Source organism: Rhipicephalus microplus, chromosome X (assembly GCF_043290135.1).
Source record: "Rhipicephalus microplus isolate Deutch F79 chromosome X, USDA_Rmic, whole genome shotgun sequence".
Lineage (NCBI taxonomy): Eukaryota > Metazoa > Arthropoda > Arachnida > Ixodida > Ixodidae > Rhipicephalus > Rhipicephalus microplus.
Genome location: NC_134710.1, coordinates 130,616,411 through 130,634,653, shown reverse-complemented (window position 1 = coordinate 130,634,653; position 18,243 = coordinate 130,616,411). Strand labels below are relative to the sequence as shown.

General features: G+C 48.8%; 1 protein-coding gene across 3 annotated transcripts in view; it reads right to left on the bottom strand.

Annotated features, from left to right (window-relative positions):
- Nucleotides 1–18,243, bottom strand: part of spir (spire type actin nucleation factor) — a 200,808-nt gene that overhangs the window by 116,251 nt on the left and 66,314 nt on the right. For all 3 annotated transcript variants that reach the window (XM_075877714.1, XM_075877713.1, XM_037427752.2), the window contains exon 2: nt 12,663–12,697. In XM_075877714.1, coding sequence (XP_075733829.1) covers nt 12,663–12,697 — 35 coding nt within the window. The remainder of the gene's footprint in view (nt 1–12,662; nt 12,698–18,243) is intronic.

The window sequence follows — 18,243 nt, the reverse complement described above, 5'->3', positions numbered from 1 at the left end:
ACAGAATCGTGGTGCTATCAAATTTCGGATGCCATTGACAGACACCTGCTGTAGCCATCACACATGTTTACTGGGTGAGTAATCTGCTTTCAATTGTAGGTGTGCTCGCGCAGTCAGAAGCTAATGCACTTTCCTTGCTTGTTTTTACAGCGAAAGCTGTGATCACAACACGGGTCGTGTGCACGCTGTATGGTTGTCCGCCGGTGTCCGTCACCACTATCACACGAAATAAGAAAAAAAAAACAAGGACACAATGCGATTCGAACCCGGGTCCCCTGCGTTCCAGTCCAGTATATTACCAGTGAGCCACCCCGGTGCTTGGAAATATTTTGCAAACTGGCCTTACGCAGGGTTGATGTCGGGAACGGAATCACGTTAACAACAGTAATAAAAGCGAAGCCACATAAGAGCGAAAAAGCACACGACGACAACAACGAACTCAGCTCAGCTCAGCTCAGCTCAGCTCAGCTGAGCTGAGCTGAGCTGAGCTGAGCTGAAGTGAACTGAAGTGAACTGAAGTGAACTGAGCTGAGCTGAGCTGAGCTGCGATGAACTGAGGTGAGCTGAGGTGAGCTGAACGGAGCTGAACGGAGCTGAACTAAACTAAACTAAACTAAACTAAACTAAACTAAACTAAACTAAACTGAACTGAACTGAACTGAACTGAACTGAACTGAACTGAACTGAACTGAACTGAACTAAACTAAACTAAACTAAACTAAACTAAACTAAACTAAACTAAACTGAACTGAACTGAACTGAACTGAACTGAACTGAACTGAACTGAACTGAACTGAACTGAACTGAACTGAACTGAACTGAACTGAACTGAACTGAACTGAACTTAACTTAACTTAACTTAACTTAACTTAACTTAACTTAACTTAACTTAACTTAACTTAACTTAACTTAACTTAACTTAACTTAACTGAACTGAACTGAACTGAACTGAACTGAACTGAACTGAACTGAACTGAGCTGAGCTGAACTGAACTGAACTGAACTGAGCTGAACTGAGCTGAACTGAGCTGAACTGAGCTGAACTGAGCTGAGCTGAACTGAACTGAACTGAACTGAGCTGAACTGAGCTGAGCTGAACTGAACTGAGCTGAGCTGAGCTGAGCTGAACTGAACTGAACTGAGCTGAGCTGAGCTGAGCTGAGCTGAGCTGAGCTGAACTGAGCTGAGCTATGCTATGCTATGCTATGAGCGACGAAACAGGGCGTTTGCGCGACGTGTCACGTGGTAGTTTTCGCGCGATCGCTCGGTTTTCCGGATTTGGAAACCGTCACCCATTGCCCGGAAGTGCTGTGCTAAAAGCGCCGGAACATGACTGACGTCCTGCCGGTTCTGTCCTTGTGCCGCGAAACCACCACCTCCTCCCATGCTTCTCAGCGCCCGAGTCACGTGTGCACAACGAAGAAATAACGTAACGTTTATGCACGTTCATGTAAAAGAAAGCAATATTAATTCTGTTTCATTATGCAACAACACATTTTATTTTTACATTGCATATTGCCAACTACGCCGAATTTTCGGTACGAGTATAGACGGCCTCACGCCGGGAACAGCGGAATTCACTCGTCGAAGCCGTCGCGTGAACGAGGTTAACTGCAAAAGCGGCCGTTCGCGCGAAGGCGATCTACGTCGCACCGCTGTCGCGAGCATTTTCGCGGTCATAAGGTTTGGCCTTGAAGCATTTTAGAACAGCAAGGAACAACCAGTGATCACGTAATGCGATTCGCCCAACGAGTGCACCGCCGAATGCGCCGCCTGTTTACGAAAGCCCGATCTTGTCCATCAATTAACTGTGGTGCACTGTGGGAGATTGTGAAGACTAGAAAAGCTTCTGACATAATTCTTAATCATCGTCAGCCACAGCACACACACATACAAAAATGCACAAAGTTCCTTGCAAGTGTGCAGCGGTTACCCCGCTTCTCCAAAGAATGACGAAGGATGGTATGCCCGCCTACTACACAATGATTAATGGCATAGTGGGCACCCTGCAGGTGTGCTTGCAGCAGCTACCCAAAGAGTGCTAAAAAAGGGCTCGGAGAGGCCGCTCTTCCAGCTTTCGCTGTGACAGTGCTGCGCGTTCAGCGCAGGCCTGGCGGTTTTTCGCACCCCATTTATGTGTATATATTTTGCCATGATTATGCAAAAATAAACAGTTGTTAGTCGTGCACTTGTTGTTTAACATCGTTGGTTTTGTTTCCTCGCAGAGCGCAAAAGGTTTGCACATCACACAAGCCAATAGATTAGTCAAGAAGCACAATCTCGAAGGTGCCACGCACTGAAAAAAATGCTTCCGAAACTGTCTGGACTATAGGAATGACACACACAACCAGGACGACAGCTGAATGAGGAGCTCGCGCTTTCGGAGCTATAGACGCGGTGGCGACAGTGCGGAGCGACAGGCTTCAGGCCACCCATCCGTATACGCCGGTGGCGAAAGTGACCGCCACCGGCGTGATCGATAGCGGCCGAGTGGCAAACCGCCACGCCCGCGTGGCCCCAGCATCCGAAGGGGCTCCGGCGTTGATGGTCGAAAAAGACTCCGCGCTACGCACAAGCCCGATCGTGTCCTCGCACTGCTTCGGCGAGGCTAAAGAGGAGAGAGGCATGGCCGGCGGCTATACGCAACCCAATATCTCGAAGAACACGCTGCCCACAAACTGTAATATACACAAACGGCAGCCTCGGACAACGAGCCCTTCCCTCGGCAGTTTCGCGCGCTTTGCATCGGCATTCGGGTGAACAAATCGCTGTATACGCCCGTGTTTCTATATACGTGATCCCCGCATGGGTGCGTTCCGCCAAGTGCTCGAGACGTCAGGCTCGATACGTGTAGCATGTATGACAGGCCGTGCACGTCGCTGGTGCAGCAAGGACGACGGCACCAAAAAAAAAGAACGGCAGGCAAAGTCCGGAGTATAAGGATGAACAAAGAGTGTGTTTTTCAAGCTTAAAGCGTCGACTATAACATGCGCGGAGGAAACGGGTACCATGTGTGCTGTGGCCAGAGCTTTAATCGTCACTCGGGATGCTATCAGCGCAAACGAGGCTGCTCTCAAAAAGGCGGCTTCGTAGAGCTCGGCTGGGGAGACGGCCGCTTAACGGGGCTCTCCCAGCTCCACATTCCGCGCACCGGAATGATTCGCCGGCCACACCTGCGGCCACAACGCGGCGAGGAAAGGGGCGAGGCCGGCCTGGTTTCCGCGCCCATCGCAGCAAACGGCGCCGATCACGGCGCCCAAGTGCGACGAGTCACGCCGACACGCGCGCACCGTAAATAATGCCGTTGACAAGCCGGCCGCAATCGCACACCGAGACGGCTGTCAATCAAACACGCACGCGAGAACGCGCGAGAAAATGTCTTTTTTTCCACGCCACGGAGCCAGTGAGAACAAGCTCCGTCCATCATGCCAGTCGCATTTCCTTCCTCCGCGAAATGTGCCGGCAAAAAAGCGCGTGCCTGCAACACACGCAGAGCTGCGCAAAGTACCCAGCCTGGCGCGCTTTCTCCCAGCTAGCAACAGACGACGCGTTGAAAAGTCAAGGTCAGACTGAGTAACGTTTTACGCGCCGATTCAGAGAAACCAAAAGAGGAGGAGGAAAGAACAAATGAAGAGCCTTTTTCCTTCTTTTCAGACGAGCACGCAAACCGCGTTAATCTGCATGCGAGCGCGCGCAGGTCCTGCCCCAGCTGTTACACGGCACGTTTCCGACGAGGCGCAATAGGTTACGAACTAGCTGCCCACGCGCATCACGCAAATCTTCGCACGCGCGGACCTTCCACATCGTGCTTCCTTTGCATGGCGGGTTAACTAGCTAGAGTTAGCAATCACGTTCTTGCCGACCATTATGCATTTTTACAGCGAAATATGCATATGGCTAGGAGAAACCAAAGACTGTCCGGGAGCGGTGTCATGAGCGGTTTCCATTGGCTGTCCTATCAGTTACGTCATTCTCAGCGTTGTACATAAGAACACGCGCCATTGGCTGCTTTGCGAGTTGCACCGTGGCGCCGATCACGCGCGCATCAGTTCATCCCGAAACTTTCCACACGGGTATGCCACGGACAACTCAACAAAAGAGCGCAGATCAGTGGGAACGTGAAAGAGCTCGCATTCGCCAGGCCGGTGCTACAGTCCTGGCACAAAAACAAGCTCGGGAAGCCGAGTGCCAGCAGCAACTGGTACCGATTATGCGGCAGTCTTCCAAGCAGCGCTAAATCGCGAACGGGAATGCAAAGCTCCGGTGGCGGGCGGATCCTGGAAACTACGCCGCCTTGTTAACTGGCGACGCCAAACGCTTACGACAACGCCACAGCGACCAAGCGCCGTCGCGGACACGACAGCGTCACTCTGCGGGAGCACGTTTACCGGGGAGGAGGAGAAAACCTGTATTTATCCCAAGAGGGAAAGGTGCGGTGGTAGAGTGTCAGAGGAGCCTACCCAGCGTAGGTCTCCGCTACCCTCTTGGCCCAATCCAAGATCTGGTCCTGGACCTCAAGCGCCGAGCTGCACATAGCAGCCTCTCACTGCTCCTTACTATTCATGTGTAGAGAATTGGGTGGTGGGTTTCGAGTATACACCCCCACATGATATGGTCTAGGTTAGCTCTTTGTTGACAGAAAATGCACAAAGGGGAGGGGCATATCGCAGGGTGTATAAGATGGCGAAACGATGGGGTAGGAAGAAGAATGGCGATTCGGGCTAGTTGGTTTGAATTCATGATAATAAGGGTTGCAGCACGAGCACGAATGTGCTAGAAGAAACAGACGAAAGTCGAGGTACGGAAGGCAAAGAGGACAACACGAGCGCTGACTACCAACCTGATGGGGTAGGAAACGTACGCGTCTGTAACTGTGAACGCCCGCTTTCGGCAGGGGTTTCTCCAGCGGCACCTTGACTTCGGCTGGGACGTCCGCGACCGCCTGTGGTTCGAGAGCAACCACCGTGATTAACACATTGCGAAACGCATTTAACCGCTCAGTACACTGCTCCATGACCACGATCGACGTATGATATAAACAATGCGATAACCCCAAGCCAAATATGCGTATAACCTCATGAGGAAGCACGAACATGTAACCACTAATTGTCAAAGGCTTCAGTGCCACGTCGGCTGAACCCACTGCTATATAAACACCGAGGCCACACGTTTCAGCTTTCGCTGGTAAACCATTTGTACACAGAGTGCTTGGGCGGCGATTTTGTTTTTCTATGTAGCCACCACCAAATGTTCGCGCCCGTCCCACTGGGGTTATGGCGACGCCACAACTCCACATAGAAATCACGTTAATAGAGCCGTCACTGTAAGGAATGACCACAGAGATCAAAGTCTGCGAATTCAAAGCTAGGGGGCGAAAAAAAAACACCGTACGTGTACATCTCTCTCTCTCTCTCTCTCTCTCACACACACACACACACACACACACACACACACACACACACACACACACACACACACACACACACACACACACACACACACACACACACACACACACACACACACACACACACACACACACACACACACACACACACACACACACACACACACACAAACGATGTGAGGGGCTTTGGTTATATAGCATAAGCCACTGAGGAGCGCTGTTTGTAAAACGGAATTCCAAGCAAGTGTCTCACGAATACGCGGCCGGGATAGCGTAAATAATTTTAAAGTTATATTCATCATAGTGTTTCGGCAGTGGTCGCACAAGCGGCTATGCTCACGGGCTCCGTTATCACTACAATCGGTCGCTTACGAACGATATATCACATGAAAAGAAATAGAATGCAGCACGTCGAACGCTTGCCGTCATACATGGCCCAAGAATATCGGCAATTCGGCACAGGCAACTTGGACGTGCCATGGATGGAAAAAAAAAAAGATCCATACGCACGTATACCAGGCGCTGAACGTGCCAGAATTGGCTGAACGCGTCACATCTTCCAAGTAACGGGAAAGCTGTGGTGCCGAGGCCATACAACGATCGAACACCATCTTCACACATGTCTCCTCGTCCGAGCTTCCTGTTGGCATCCGCTGCAGATTCTACCGAGGTGGTATGTCGCACGTGAATTACTTGTAACGACTCCTGGCAACGCATGCAGCGCGTCCCTCTTGGAGCTTCGCCCGAGAAAACGCGTCTCTAAAAGGCACCATATTCTACTTTGTATGGACAGGAAGACGTCGATAAGGCATGCAGGGTACTTAAACGGCACAGAAAAAAAAAAACACTCAAGACATATTCGGAGCGAGCGAGCGGCAGTTTTTCGCAATACGATATTCCCGGACAAGCAACTACTACGTATCATCTTTCTAGCTCATGACATTTCGATATTTACAAGAGAATTAAGTTCAACTCTTTTCCAGTGAATACGGTCACAATGTACCAAAGTAACCTCCATGGCCTATGCCGATCTGCGGCAGCTCGTACCGATGCTTGCTAAACGAAGTGAAAGTGATTTCTGAGGTTGATTCCGACCACGCGGGGTTCTCAAATGCGTGCCGTGCGCATTTAGCCCGCGTGTGTTCTTTGAAAGAACACACGCACGTCGTAGGATTTTGCCCAAATAAGAGTTCCACTAGAATAGCCAACACCGAACTTTTACGAGTTTGCCCGATGGGTACAACGTGTACGTGCAACTTCGAGGTCAATTTCGAAGCACTTCCTATATACGCTGTCTTTTTTCACCTTCAGTTATTGTGTGTTGACAATCGGCGCCATGCACCTGCTGCTATTTCCGGGAGCCATCTCTCAGTGCTCATGATGGATACGAAACAGCACAATACTGCAGGCCGTAAAACTTAATTGTCCGAGTTTTATCTGCACAGGCAACGCCCAGCGCCGCTACATCTATGGTGTTGTCGGTCGACTTCAGGAAACGCACATATATACTGGCGGCGTCCTTTAATTATGACAGTGATCTTCGATACTCTGAGCAGCAATGTCATCAAACGAGAAATGTGTCCGTTTTTAATGCTGAAAAGCTGCCATGTCTCGTCGCGGAGGAAACAGTCAGGCCCAAGAAACACGCCGAGCGATATGCTGTAACTTTGCGTCTGTCTCCGCCCGGCAACAAGGCGTTATTTTTGTGGCGCACGTAAGTGCAAGAGCCTTGTCACCGACTGCACCGCGGTGTTGACGTTCACCGAAGTCCCTCCTCTAGATTGCAGACGCCGTCTATCGTTGCTTGGCTACGCGTCTACACGGAGACGGCCTGCAGAAAACGCTCGGGTCTGGGCGAAGACAACGTTAACGCTAAAATATAAAAATATTGCCCGAAAAAACTCTGCGGAGGCCCCACATACACGAAGAAGTCAGCGAACGCGTCCTTATTTCCGCACAACGAATTAAATGTGATTAGCTCGCATCAAAAGCTCACATATACTTTCAAGGAACCCCCATATGCAATAAAACAAATCCGCTATATCGGCGAAAGACCGCATTATTCATCAAAAGTGAATAGCTTTATACATTGCTTTTATTCTGCATCATAGCAGACATTCCGCGGGAACCAAAGAAGAAGTCAAACATCTATAGGCACCGTGCAGTAAAATTTTCCAGCGTGGCTGCAGCGCCAGAACGCAATGCCTAGCGGAGAAGAGAAAAAAACGCAATAGTAGGTTGGGGTCAGCCAAAATGGAACGCGATGCCCGCGTATCCCTGCCCGTGTGAGTGGGCGGATTGCAGCAGGGATACACGGGGACGCGTCTGTTTTCTGCGTGCCCCTAACGGTCAACGTCAGCGAACTTATAGGATGGGCTATAGTATACCAGCAACGCAGCTCCCTCTGGTCGGCAGACGGTGCCTACAGTTACATTGCACTAAAGCGAATCGCACGTGCCCGCACGTGATGTACAGTCGCGGAATTCGACATCTAGTGCGCCACAGCATCTCCTAATCCACCACGAGCCACTGTGCAAGAAACACGCCGTAAAAAAAGTATTAAGTAACACTTCGAAACGGGAAGAAGATTGGGACGTGGCACACTGCAATGCACGCGCTGTATATATACCGTGCGCACTGGTGATCCCCGTGAGAATATAGCGGCGCTGCGCGAATCGCCCGATAAACGACAACTCTGATAGCGTGAACTCGGCGCCGGGCATTTCTCCTCGTGTACTTCCGCCTTTCTGGCCTCGAGCGACTCGGTGCGGTTTAAGCTTTTCGGAGCTGGTTCACGAAGCGTCTTCCGGGCCAAAAACAGAAGACGTTGCTAGGCGTTCTAAAATGTTGATAACATATCGCCGTGCTGCGCCACATCACACCATATCGCCCGTTCGCGGGTCCGAAAACAGTAAACAAAGCTTCCGTCGAGGAGCTTGTTGCCGATGTATAACGCGATACAGGAGCGGTGCGCGCTAAGCACAGCTGTACGTATACGCTACACGGTATATACCTCGAAGAGCAAGAAGCAAGAGAACCGGAGGAAAAAAAAACGCCTAATAAGTGCAAAAACTGATACATTGATCGCCATACAGTTACACTTCAGGCTTCAGAAAATTACACGTTTGAAAAAGTTCTTCGCTTACCTACGTAAACGCTCACAAATGCGCTTCCTAGCATTTCATCGTTAACTCATATAGCACATTAAACTACTTTAAACTATATACATTAAACTATATACATTACATATAGTACATTAAGCTAAAAAGCACAGCAGAACTCATTCACAGAGGAACCAACAGCCGCGAATAAAATTTAACGTGTGTTGTTACTCTCTTTCTTTTATAGACTCACTCTATCGTAAGTCAATAGCAGCCCATCAAATGAGTTCACCAGATATCACCTCGGCTAAATTTCATATAAGTAAAAAAAAATCCCGTAGCAATTTTCTGGCGAAATTTAGACAGGATAACGTTTCGTCACTTTATACGTTGTTAGACATGCGAACTTGCGATGACACTTATATAAGCTCAGACTTTCTCGAAAAAAAATAAATAAAATAAAACCAACTTCAGACGAAATCAAGAAGTGCAAGCACATCGTCTGTAAACCAACGTATGACGCCATCAGCTCGCAAGTCGAATACACGGTGTTCAGCCATCGTGGTGCGTGTCCTTTGCGTAAACTCCTGTGGATCAACCGTCACGATGCCAACAATATGAGTTTCGAAAAGCTTAGCCGTACATCGAGACAGTGCGATATCTTTCCCCCAAGCATATCCGTAGTCAGCCATCGTTTGGTGTTTTCGTATATCATGTGGGATGCTTTGGTTTCACGTTCAACGTTGGGTGTTGCCGCAGGTTTATTTCTCTACGTGTTACCCCACGCAAATTTTGACTAATTTTTCTAACTGCGTGCAAAAAAAAAAAACGAAAACAATTTTTTTCCGAATCCCCCCCCCACACTTTTTTTTTCTTCCGAACTTCGCATATCTCTAGGAATGTGCGAGAAAGTGGTGTGATAACAAGTAAATTTTCTTCTTATTATGTACTATCAATGTCGAATACGTCACAGCCAGCATCCACCTTAGATTACGCGGCACGTTCTATAAACGTACGATTGTACATTAGGACACGCATCAAACCATCATTTATTGGTGCGAAATAAACAGATGCATGTAATTTATTGGTCCCCCCGTTTGAAAGGTAATTGAGAAGCTGTCAGATATACCCATGTTTGGAGCGCATGCCTTATCGATCAATCACCGAGATATATTGCCGACACAATTATGAATACATGCCACAAACGGAAAACACACAAGTACAATATCGGGGATTGCGATGGAGCACTCATTTGCGCTAATCTTTTTTTTTTTTTTTGGCACGGCGATCGTATCCCAATATGTATACTACGAGGAAGCCGGAGTTACAACGCGACACAATTAAACAGAACTAGTGAACGCGCTAAAAATTATCATAATTCTTGCTTTAATCCCTCTATCTGGCGCGCCCTGCCGACATTTAGAGGCCTTGGTGTTAAAGCTGTTTCGCAGAGTATAAGGTAGAAAAATATTTAATAAAAATGAAAGAGTCATTCCACTCTGGAAAGAGGGATGCCCAGCGAAGCTGTTTTAACCACGCCAAAGATGCGACACCGAATTTCGAATCACGTGCACAGCCGATCACACATCCAGCAAATAAAGCCGCAATGTCAAACTAGAAAGTCGCTCTTGAATTTAGCACGCTTTTTTATTTTTTGCATTGTATGGTTTGCCGCATGCGCGTGGTGTTGCATGCATGATCTTAATTGACGTTTGCTGCCCCGTGCGTTCGATCGATTGATTGATTGATTGATTTATTGATATGTGGGGTTTAACGTCCCGAAACCACCATACGATTACGAAAGACGCCGTAGTGGAGGGCTCCGGGAATATCAACCGCCTAGTCTTCTTTAACGTGTACCCGAATCTGAGCACACGGGCCTACAGAATTTTCTCCTCCGTCGAAAAGCCCCGTGCGTTCATTTCCTAATTTTGAGAGCTGTGGCAACTGCGTTTTTGCCAGCGGACGACCGGGTATGCCCAAGCTATATACAGCTTTAAAAAAAAGAACGAGAAAAAAAAAACGGACAGGCACTAACCACCAAGAAGCATTCACCTTGGTAATTTCACCTTGAGATTACTTTGGTAATGCACCGTGGTATATTTTAACAGGTAAGATGCTGCACTGCCAAGCTTGCAGGATGCGGGTTCGATTCTCGGCCACAGCGGCGAAATGGGGGTGAAATGCAAAAGCATGCGAGTGCTTTATTTACAACAACATACGGTAAGCACTCGCAGACTGTGGCTGCATAGATTTAGATGCACGTTAAACATTCTCAGGTGGTCAAAGGTGCTCCGGAGTCCTCGACTATCTATACGACGTGCATCATAACCATATAGCAATTTTGGCATGTTAAAGTCACGCAATTATGATATTACTATTAATAACACCGGTTAGCGTTTAACGTCCCAAAACGACCACATGATTACGAGAGACGCCATCGGGGACGGCTCTGGAAATTTCGATCACTGGGGTTTTTCAACGTGCACCCGAATCTGAGCACACGGGCCTCAAACATTTTCGCCTCCATCAAATATGCAGCCGCACCGCAGCTCGAATTCGATTCCGCGCCCTTGGGGTTGTGGTATTCGAGCGCCACAACGGTTCATCTGCCTATATATATATCTACACAACGGCTTATCTGCCAATAGGTCAGCCGCACCTGATAGGGAAAATCATGTTACACCCGCACGGCATTCTGTAGACTGATTGTTGGGCTTTACGAAACAAAGGAGGACAGACATTCGTTTCGTGAGAAATACAATAAATTTACAGACTGCCTTAGTGGGACACACGAAATTCCTTAGCTGCGGCCGCTTAAATGAACCGATAGATAACGCATTGTACGAATCGGAGATTACCCGAGTATCAAAGGTCCGTATAATTGGAGAATCGAACTCTAATCTTTCATCCCACAGTCTCCATTGTAGTTGCACACCAAATGTTGGCGAATTCGCAGTTTTGTAGAGACACGAGAACGAAGGCGCGTACGTGTCTATGATCGAGCCTTGACACATCTTTAGAACAGAAGTGCATGCGCGAGCCAGTCTTCGACTTTACTTGCGTATAGAAAACGTTAAGTGTTTAAGGGGTTATCTTTTGTGTACGCCCGCATGTGCGACATTTTCACATTTTCATGTCACTATACGAGCATGCACAGATAAAGTCTCCGTTTACCTTTTCACTTGACAGCCGGTGTTTGCGTTGTACGTTTTTTCTATATTGCGATTGGTTGCACGACTTTCCTTCTTTTTATGGTGAACATCCTTGCAAGAACAACTTCCTGTCGTTCTAAGCATTAAAAAATTGACCAAGATAATAGGAGATGCTACTTATGTATAGTTGCAGGGACGTATGCCTTAACACGTTCCGCTTCGTTGAAAAACCTTATCATTTCTCCTTCAGTCGACCATTCTTGTGCTCACGTGGTTTTTTGTCGTTTTTGTTTTCTTCAGTAATGTTCCCTGAATTCTCGAGAAAACACGGTTAAGTGCTTACTCGTGCACTCACAGAACATCCATGACAATTTACGCGGTGTCGTTATATACTCACAGGAACGCTTGGATATTATGATTATTATTATTATTATTATTATTATTATTATTATTATTATTATTATTATTACTGCAGCACCATCAGGTAAATGTCTGCCATTTGCCGAGTCACCTAACACGACCCCCTAGATAATACGTAATATTGGCCTCAATAAGTCCAGAATAAAATAGAAAAATTCGTACATGCATCATACTTATAGCTGCGAAAGAAATCGAGGCTACGTTAACTACATTAACTTCGTATACTCCATTCGCAAACCCCAGCTGTCCCATGTACACTCGCGAAAAAAAAAAATCGCGCTAGCTCTGCTGCGCAACGTAGGATTAATTTCATCCCAACAGGCACGCCCGGGCTGCAAAGAAGGGCTGGCTCGTGAAGAGGCACATTCGCCGTAGATATTATGAGCGACGTCTTGGTGCGTTCAACACTCTCGCGGTGGCACGCGCAATGCCTGCACGCAGGCGCAGCAAACAAGCTATATCTTAAATTGAGCAGCTGTCGGTCGCCACTTGGACAGCTCCCTCGTTGCGCGTATACAGGCCGAGACAAAATCCCCGCTGGCCCATTCCTCAATGAGGCGACAAGTGCGATCGGCTCACCTTGTATTCGCTTGTGGCAATGGGTCGGGTGGAAACTGCAAAGAGAAGCGCAAACAATGAGAAAACAAAGAAATGGGGGACCCTTTCCGCCACATATAACCGCGGTGTGCTTAGATAAGGACAAAACTATTATTATTATTATTATTTTGCCCAAGTTTCTCTCACTCGTTAAACAAGACCGCACTCAACAGAGGCCCCACACAAAAAAACTCCGCAAACTATGCTTCTCATCATTCAGGAAGTGTACAATGTGGCACCCTCACGGTTAAGCCGCTGACGTGCACGCGTGGCACGACCAGTTCTACCCACACGCATCTCCGGTCGAAGGGCTACCAATGGATTGAGCTAGCTCGTCGTTGCGCAACAAGTGGGTTTTGCGGCCAATTCGGTTGCCGCTAAGTGTTCACTATATACCATCATATAACAGATGAAAAAAAAAAGATACATTCGAGATCTCGATTCGCTGATCTGAGGTATCATGCCGATATCAGATTCCACACACTGCACACACTAGCATTAGATCGTGCGATCTGGTACATGATGAGGATGATGTCCGACAACGTGCACAATCACAATTAATTATTGCCAAAGGGTGAACATACACCGGACAACATAATGAAAGACAATTAGCAAACTTTTATTCTCCTCCAAATCAACTAATTAAATAAGCGCGCACACACATACGCAAACATTTGGGGTTGGTCCCGAGTTGTTAGGAAAGCCGGCATGCCATTCCAAGAAATACCCCGAGCCACAGGTCTTCAAAGTCTGTTCCTGGAATGCCTAACTTTTTATTTGAAGTCAGGTTCAATTGCACTTTCCAGTTAAATTCCAATCGCTACCAGTTGCAAACCTGAGATTCAAAGGAAAATATTGCACGTTGGCAGCAGCACCACGCCAGTTTTTAGCGACTTGGTTTCAGCGAAACTTGCACCGGTCCGTAAACTACGCCATCGAACAGCAAAACTGAGAAAACAAATAGGTACACCAACAAAAATAAAAAAAAAACTTGTAGACTCATTCAACTTGTTTTTTGTCTCCTCCTTCATGACAACAACCCACCTGAATTACCATCTAACAACTCTTGTGTCCACTTTCCAGATACATAGTCAAAAAGTTCCTAATCTCTAATCACTGATAATTAAGAGAACAACACAATCAACACATCTTACACAGTGGGAAGCAAGAGAGTGCTTTATTTATTTATTTAACTTATTGTATGAATATGGTGTATAATTGTTGCATGTACATGCACCCGCGATGCAATAAACCCGTCCATCAAATCCACTTTAATGTCGAAATGCGGCCCGAATCGGAATACGGCTGCCAGAGGGCCCTATTCTTCGAGCTTAGGAGCTAAGCTACCATAGCGGCTATGCTCTCAAAAGATCCTGTCCGCTCAGGAGGGCAGACGCTAGGATAGCGGTAAGAACGCTCGACTACACCACTGGCCACCCGAAGGACGTCGTCGTGTGCGGAGCTGAACAGGTGGACCAACGAACTTTCGATAAATGATACGTACCGAAAGAAGTCACAGGTCTGCCGTAAAGGCGAAGCAATGAACGCGATAGCAACTGATTGGAAGGTCACGCGCAGATTGGCAAGAGGATCGAAACGTGCCCCCCGTTTCTGACGCACAAATGACGCACGGAACGTACTCACAGGTACAGATAAACGCGAATAAGCGTCTCAGTTGTTACTTCGCTGTGTCTGAAAAGCGCGCGCTTTTCGCAAGCGGAGACTGTGCAACGAGTGCAGTGACCTTTGTACGCCCACCCCTCCCCCCAAGATGCCCACCAACAGCGGCAAGTGGTAGGTTCAAATAGCTTGCCGTTTGAGCGTTGGAGGTGGTATCCCTCGGTGGCTCAGTGGTTAACGCCTCGCCTTCACGACGCGGGGGTCCCGCGTTCGATTCCGCGCACCGGAGTCTTTCTTCTGGATTTTTGCCTTCCGTTTTCATATATATAGATACGTATACATATACGGTGCATGACGCCGATGCCGGCGGCGAAATTCAGCTGAGAGTGTCCATATGACTGCTATCGCAACAAAACCGAGAATAAAAATAGAATTTCATTCGATATTTGCATAATTTCACGTAAATAAAATTAAACAAAAAGTCACGTAACCATGCGGTTTATCTGTGCCTACAAGTCTGGGAAGTATATTTACCATTTAACCATATAGTGCATTTAATTAAATTACGCGATATTCTAATACTGAAAGAAAAATGCACGTGATGTGCTGAATGCATCGGAAACGTGTAGGATTTCCCTTGCGTGAGGAAATGTTCATGTTGCGTTGCAGCGCCTTTGGCAGACCAAAAGGACCACCATAACAATCAAAAAGTCAAACGAGCACTAGATCGAAACCCCCGGTCGAAACGTCCAATATGTGCACAGACAACAATAATGGAGTGAAGAGAAACACTTTCATTGCCGGCCCGAAAGAGTTATCGATACACAGGAGTTCAGGAGTGTTGGCGGTGAGATTTTGTCTGGCCTAGCGGCAAGCTTTGCTGTTTCCACAGCTTTGAGAACTGAACCGTGCGTTTGCCACTTGGTATATATGTAAATATGTACAAGCGCGATACTCGTGGGGTCAACGACTATATAATCACCTGCCAGTCATCGACTATAGACCTGCCAGCGTATACACGTAGCCGGCTGAGGAATCGCCGCGTATACTCCACGGTCGGCGCTTAATACACGGAAAACGACATTAGGCGCACAAAGACGCTTCGTGCGCCTGGGCAGCGGAGTGGATGGCGTTGAAAATGCTGCCTGACGGGGGCGCAGCTGCATGCCTCGCACTATAATGCAGCCGGACGAGAAGCTCGTTTAGCCGCGAAAGCCACCGCAGCCAGAATCCCGCGGCGGAATTTCTCTTCCGCGAGCAACAAGACGTCCGACGACGCACGCAATCCTCGAGTCGGTCTCGCGTGCGTGCTTTTCGAAAGTGGCCAAAAAAAGAGGAAACTGACAGAGCCGACCGCAGAGGCCCGCATGCAGCAGTGCGCGACGGTGCTTGCACAAGCAGGCGGACGGACGCACGACATTCGCCGAGAGGACAACGACCGCGCGTATTACGTACGCATCTATCACGAGCGAGGTGTTGTTACGACCGAGATGGACTTGCCCGCAATGAGCGTCATATACGAATAAGCGAGCAAAAAGGGGCATGAGCAAAGCACGAAGCGCCGGACAGAGATGTAATCGGTGCTCGCTTCAAGTTATATTACTCGCCAGACTTCTCCACTGGACCGTTTCCGCGATCGTGGAATGCACTATAGCACGGGAGATTTCCATACGCACGGCCGATGACAACGATCGGCTAGAGAGTGGCTGTGCGGACGGTGTTTCGCGAACAGAGTCCCGCTACTACTACACGCGTGCAAAACTCGAGAAAATCGTTCGTGTAACAGACAGCCCGCGATGACGGCACACCCCCACGAAGTGCGCACACAATTTCAAAGCTCGGGAAACAAGCGCGAGCTTCGATTCAGGCGCGTGCAGGCCGGCCGCGTCGGCCGAATATTCAACGTTCCAAACTGCGATACAAGTGAGTCGATACACAATATGCCACACGCTCTTAGAGAGAAGCCCCCCCTCAAATTGCTCGCGTCTCGACAGCACAAAAGGCGAGCAATACAACCCGAGCATGACAACGGCACGCGGTGACCGTTTATCAGCTAGCGTGTAGGATGGCGAATCGCTATTAGATGCCGGGCATCATGACGCCAAGGGCTCGCCTCATAATGCGAGCGAGCCCCTGAAGCGCTCGGTGGGCAGCCGACAGAGCTGCGCCCTCTTGTGCGCCTTCCCAAACAGGGGCGCGCGCAGGCATGTTCCACTTTCTGAACGACCCGTAATCGCGCAGTGCTGAATCACTCGCAAAAACGTTCGTGTAAGACAGCGGGGCTGCGCATCAAACAGATTCGCAGAGAGAGAACAACATCGCGTATTAAAGTTTTTTCGAGGCTTCCCGGTAAGGTACTGCTATGCTCGAAGCTGTACGGGCGCGGTCACCGGACACGGTCAGCCTTAGGTTCGCGCGCCTGCAGGATTTCGCGAAAGAACCACCCCCGCCACGGTTATTAACGTCGCCAGGTGGAGAAAGTGGAAGCAAGCAATGGCAGCTCAGGAACGCGCACAGGGGGTGGGGGTGGGGGACGCTTAATTGGGGGGGGGGGACACGCGCAGACACGGGTGCCTCGCGAGCTTGCAGGTGGAATCGCCGCCGCACCCGTCGGCGACACGATGCCGGAGAGAACGCACTAAAGATAGCCGGGATGACCGCCTTTTCTCCGGCCACTCCGCTGGACTGGAGGGGCACACAGCGGACGCCTAGGCCGCGGGGATAGGAAAACTCCGTTGACCGCACAGCACTTTCGAGAAGCAAAACCACCGCATGACTCAAACAGAAGCGGAAATCTGTTTTGCGTGAGCACCTACAAATTGGCCATTCGTACACGCAAGCATGAAGCAAAGCCATCGAAAAAGGGCGCTCAATCATCGCCCACAGCCGAAAGCCAAATGTTGAAGTGTTTTTTCATCCATCTAATGTTAAACTCTGACGTACAGGATGATAGGAGGGCCGGCTAGGGCAGGGCCATCGCGACTTCCTATAACACTGCAATCAATTGGGCCACTAAAGTCAGTCGTTATGCGCGTGCAATGTGTAAATATTTACCTTCGTGTCCTGGTCCATATACTAAGCTGCATTGCTTTCACACACAACCGACTGCAGTTCAGGTACCGGCCCATGCATAACTACTGCTAGCCCAGTTTGAACATTTCAAATAAACAACAATACGCATTCCTCTTCGCAACAACACTACTACTTCCTCAATGTAACCGACTGTGATCCTGCCGAACACCCTGCACATTGGGATGACCAATTAAAGCATGCGCGCAGCACAAGTGTTGAAGACTGGGCGAGTTAGTTCATCGTACTTGAACTGGTACAGCGTATTACGGCAAAGAAGCGCGAGCTTCGCGTCAGGCGCGTACAGCCAGGCTGCGGCCACAAATGGCGGCACAAGAGGGCAGGCAGATCGCAGTGTCTGCCCTCTTGTGTCGGTCTGCTCGGTCATTTCTTCTTGTTTACCGTAATGCACTCTAGCAGTTCTAATGCGCACCACAAGCCAGACCATGGGCATGCTGGCTTTCCAGCATAGCTACGAAGACTCGCAGCATTGTTCGGAGATTGTGCAGTATTGATTGATTGATATGTGGGGTTTAACGTCCCAAAACCACCATATGATTATGAGGGACGCCGTAGTGGAGGGCTCCGGAAATTTCGGCCACCTGGGGTTCTTTAACGTGCACTCGGGATTGTGCAGTAGGAAGGCCACCAGAGATGGTAAATGCTCTCGCGAGCTTTTGTCGAATGAAGCACGCAGCATAAACGCGCGCAGATATTCACGTTAAAAAAAGAACAGATAAGAAACGTTTGAGCTGTTTTCGACTCCGTAGGAAATGCCCACGGATTGACCTCAAGGTCAATCCTCTCGCTTGAGAGGACGGCAGATGGAATAAGCATTTCTAAGGGGAGGGAGGGCAAAAACGCAAACTATTCC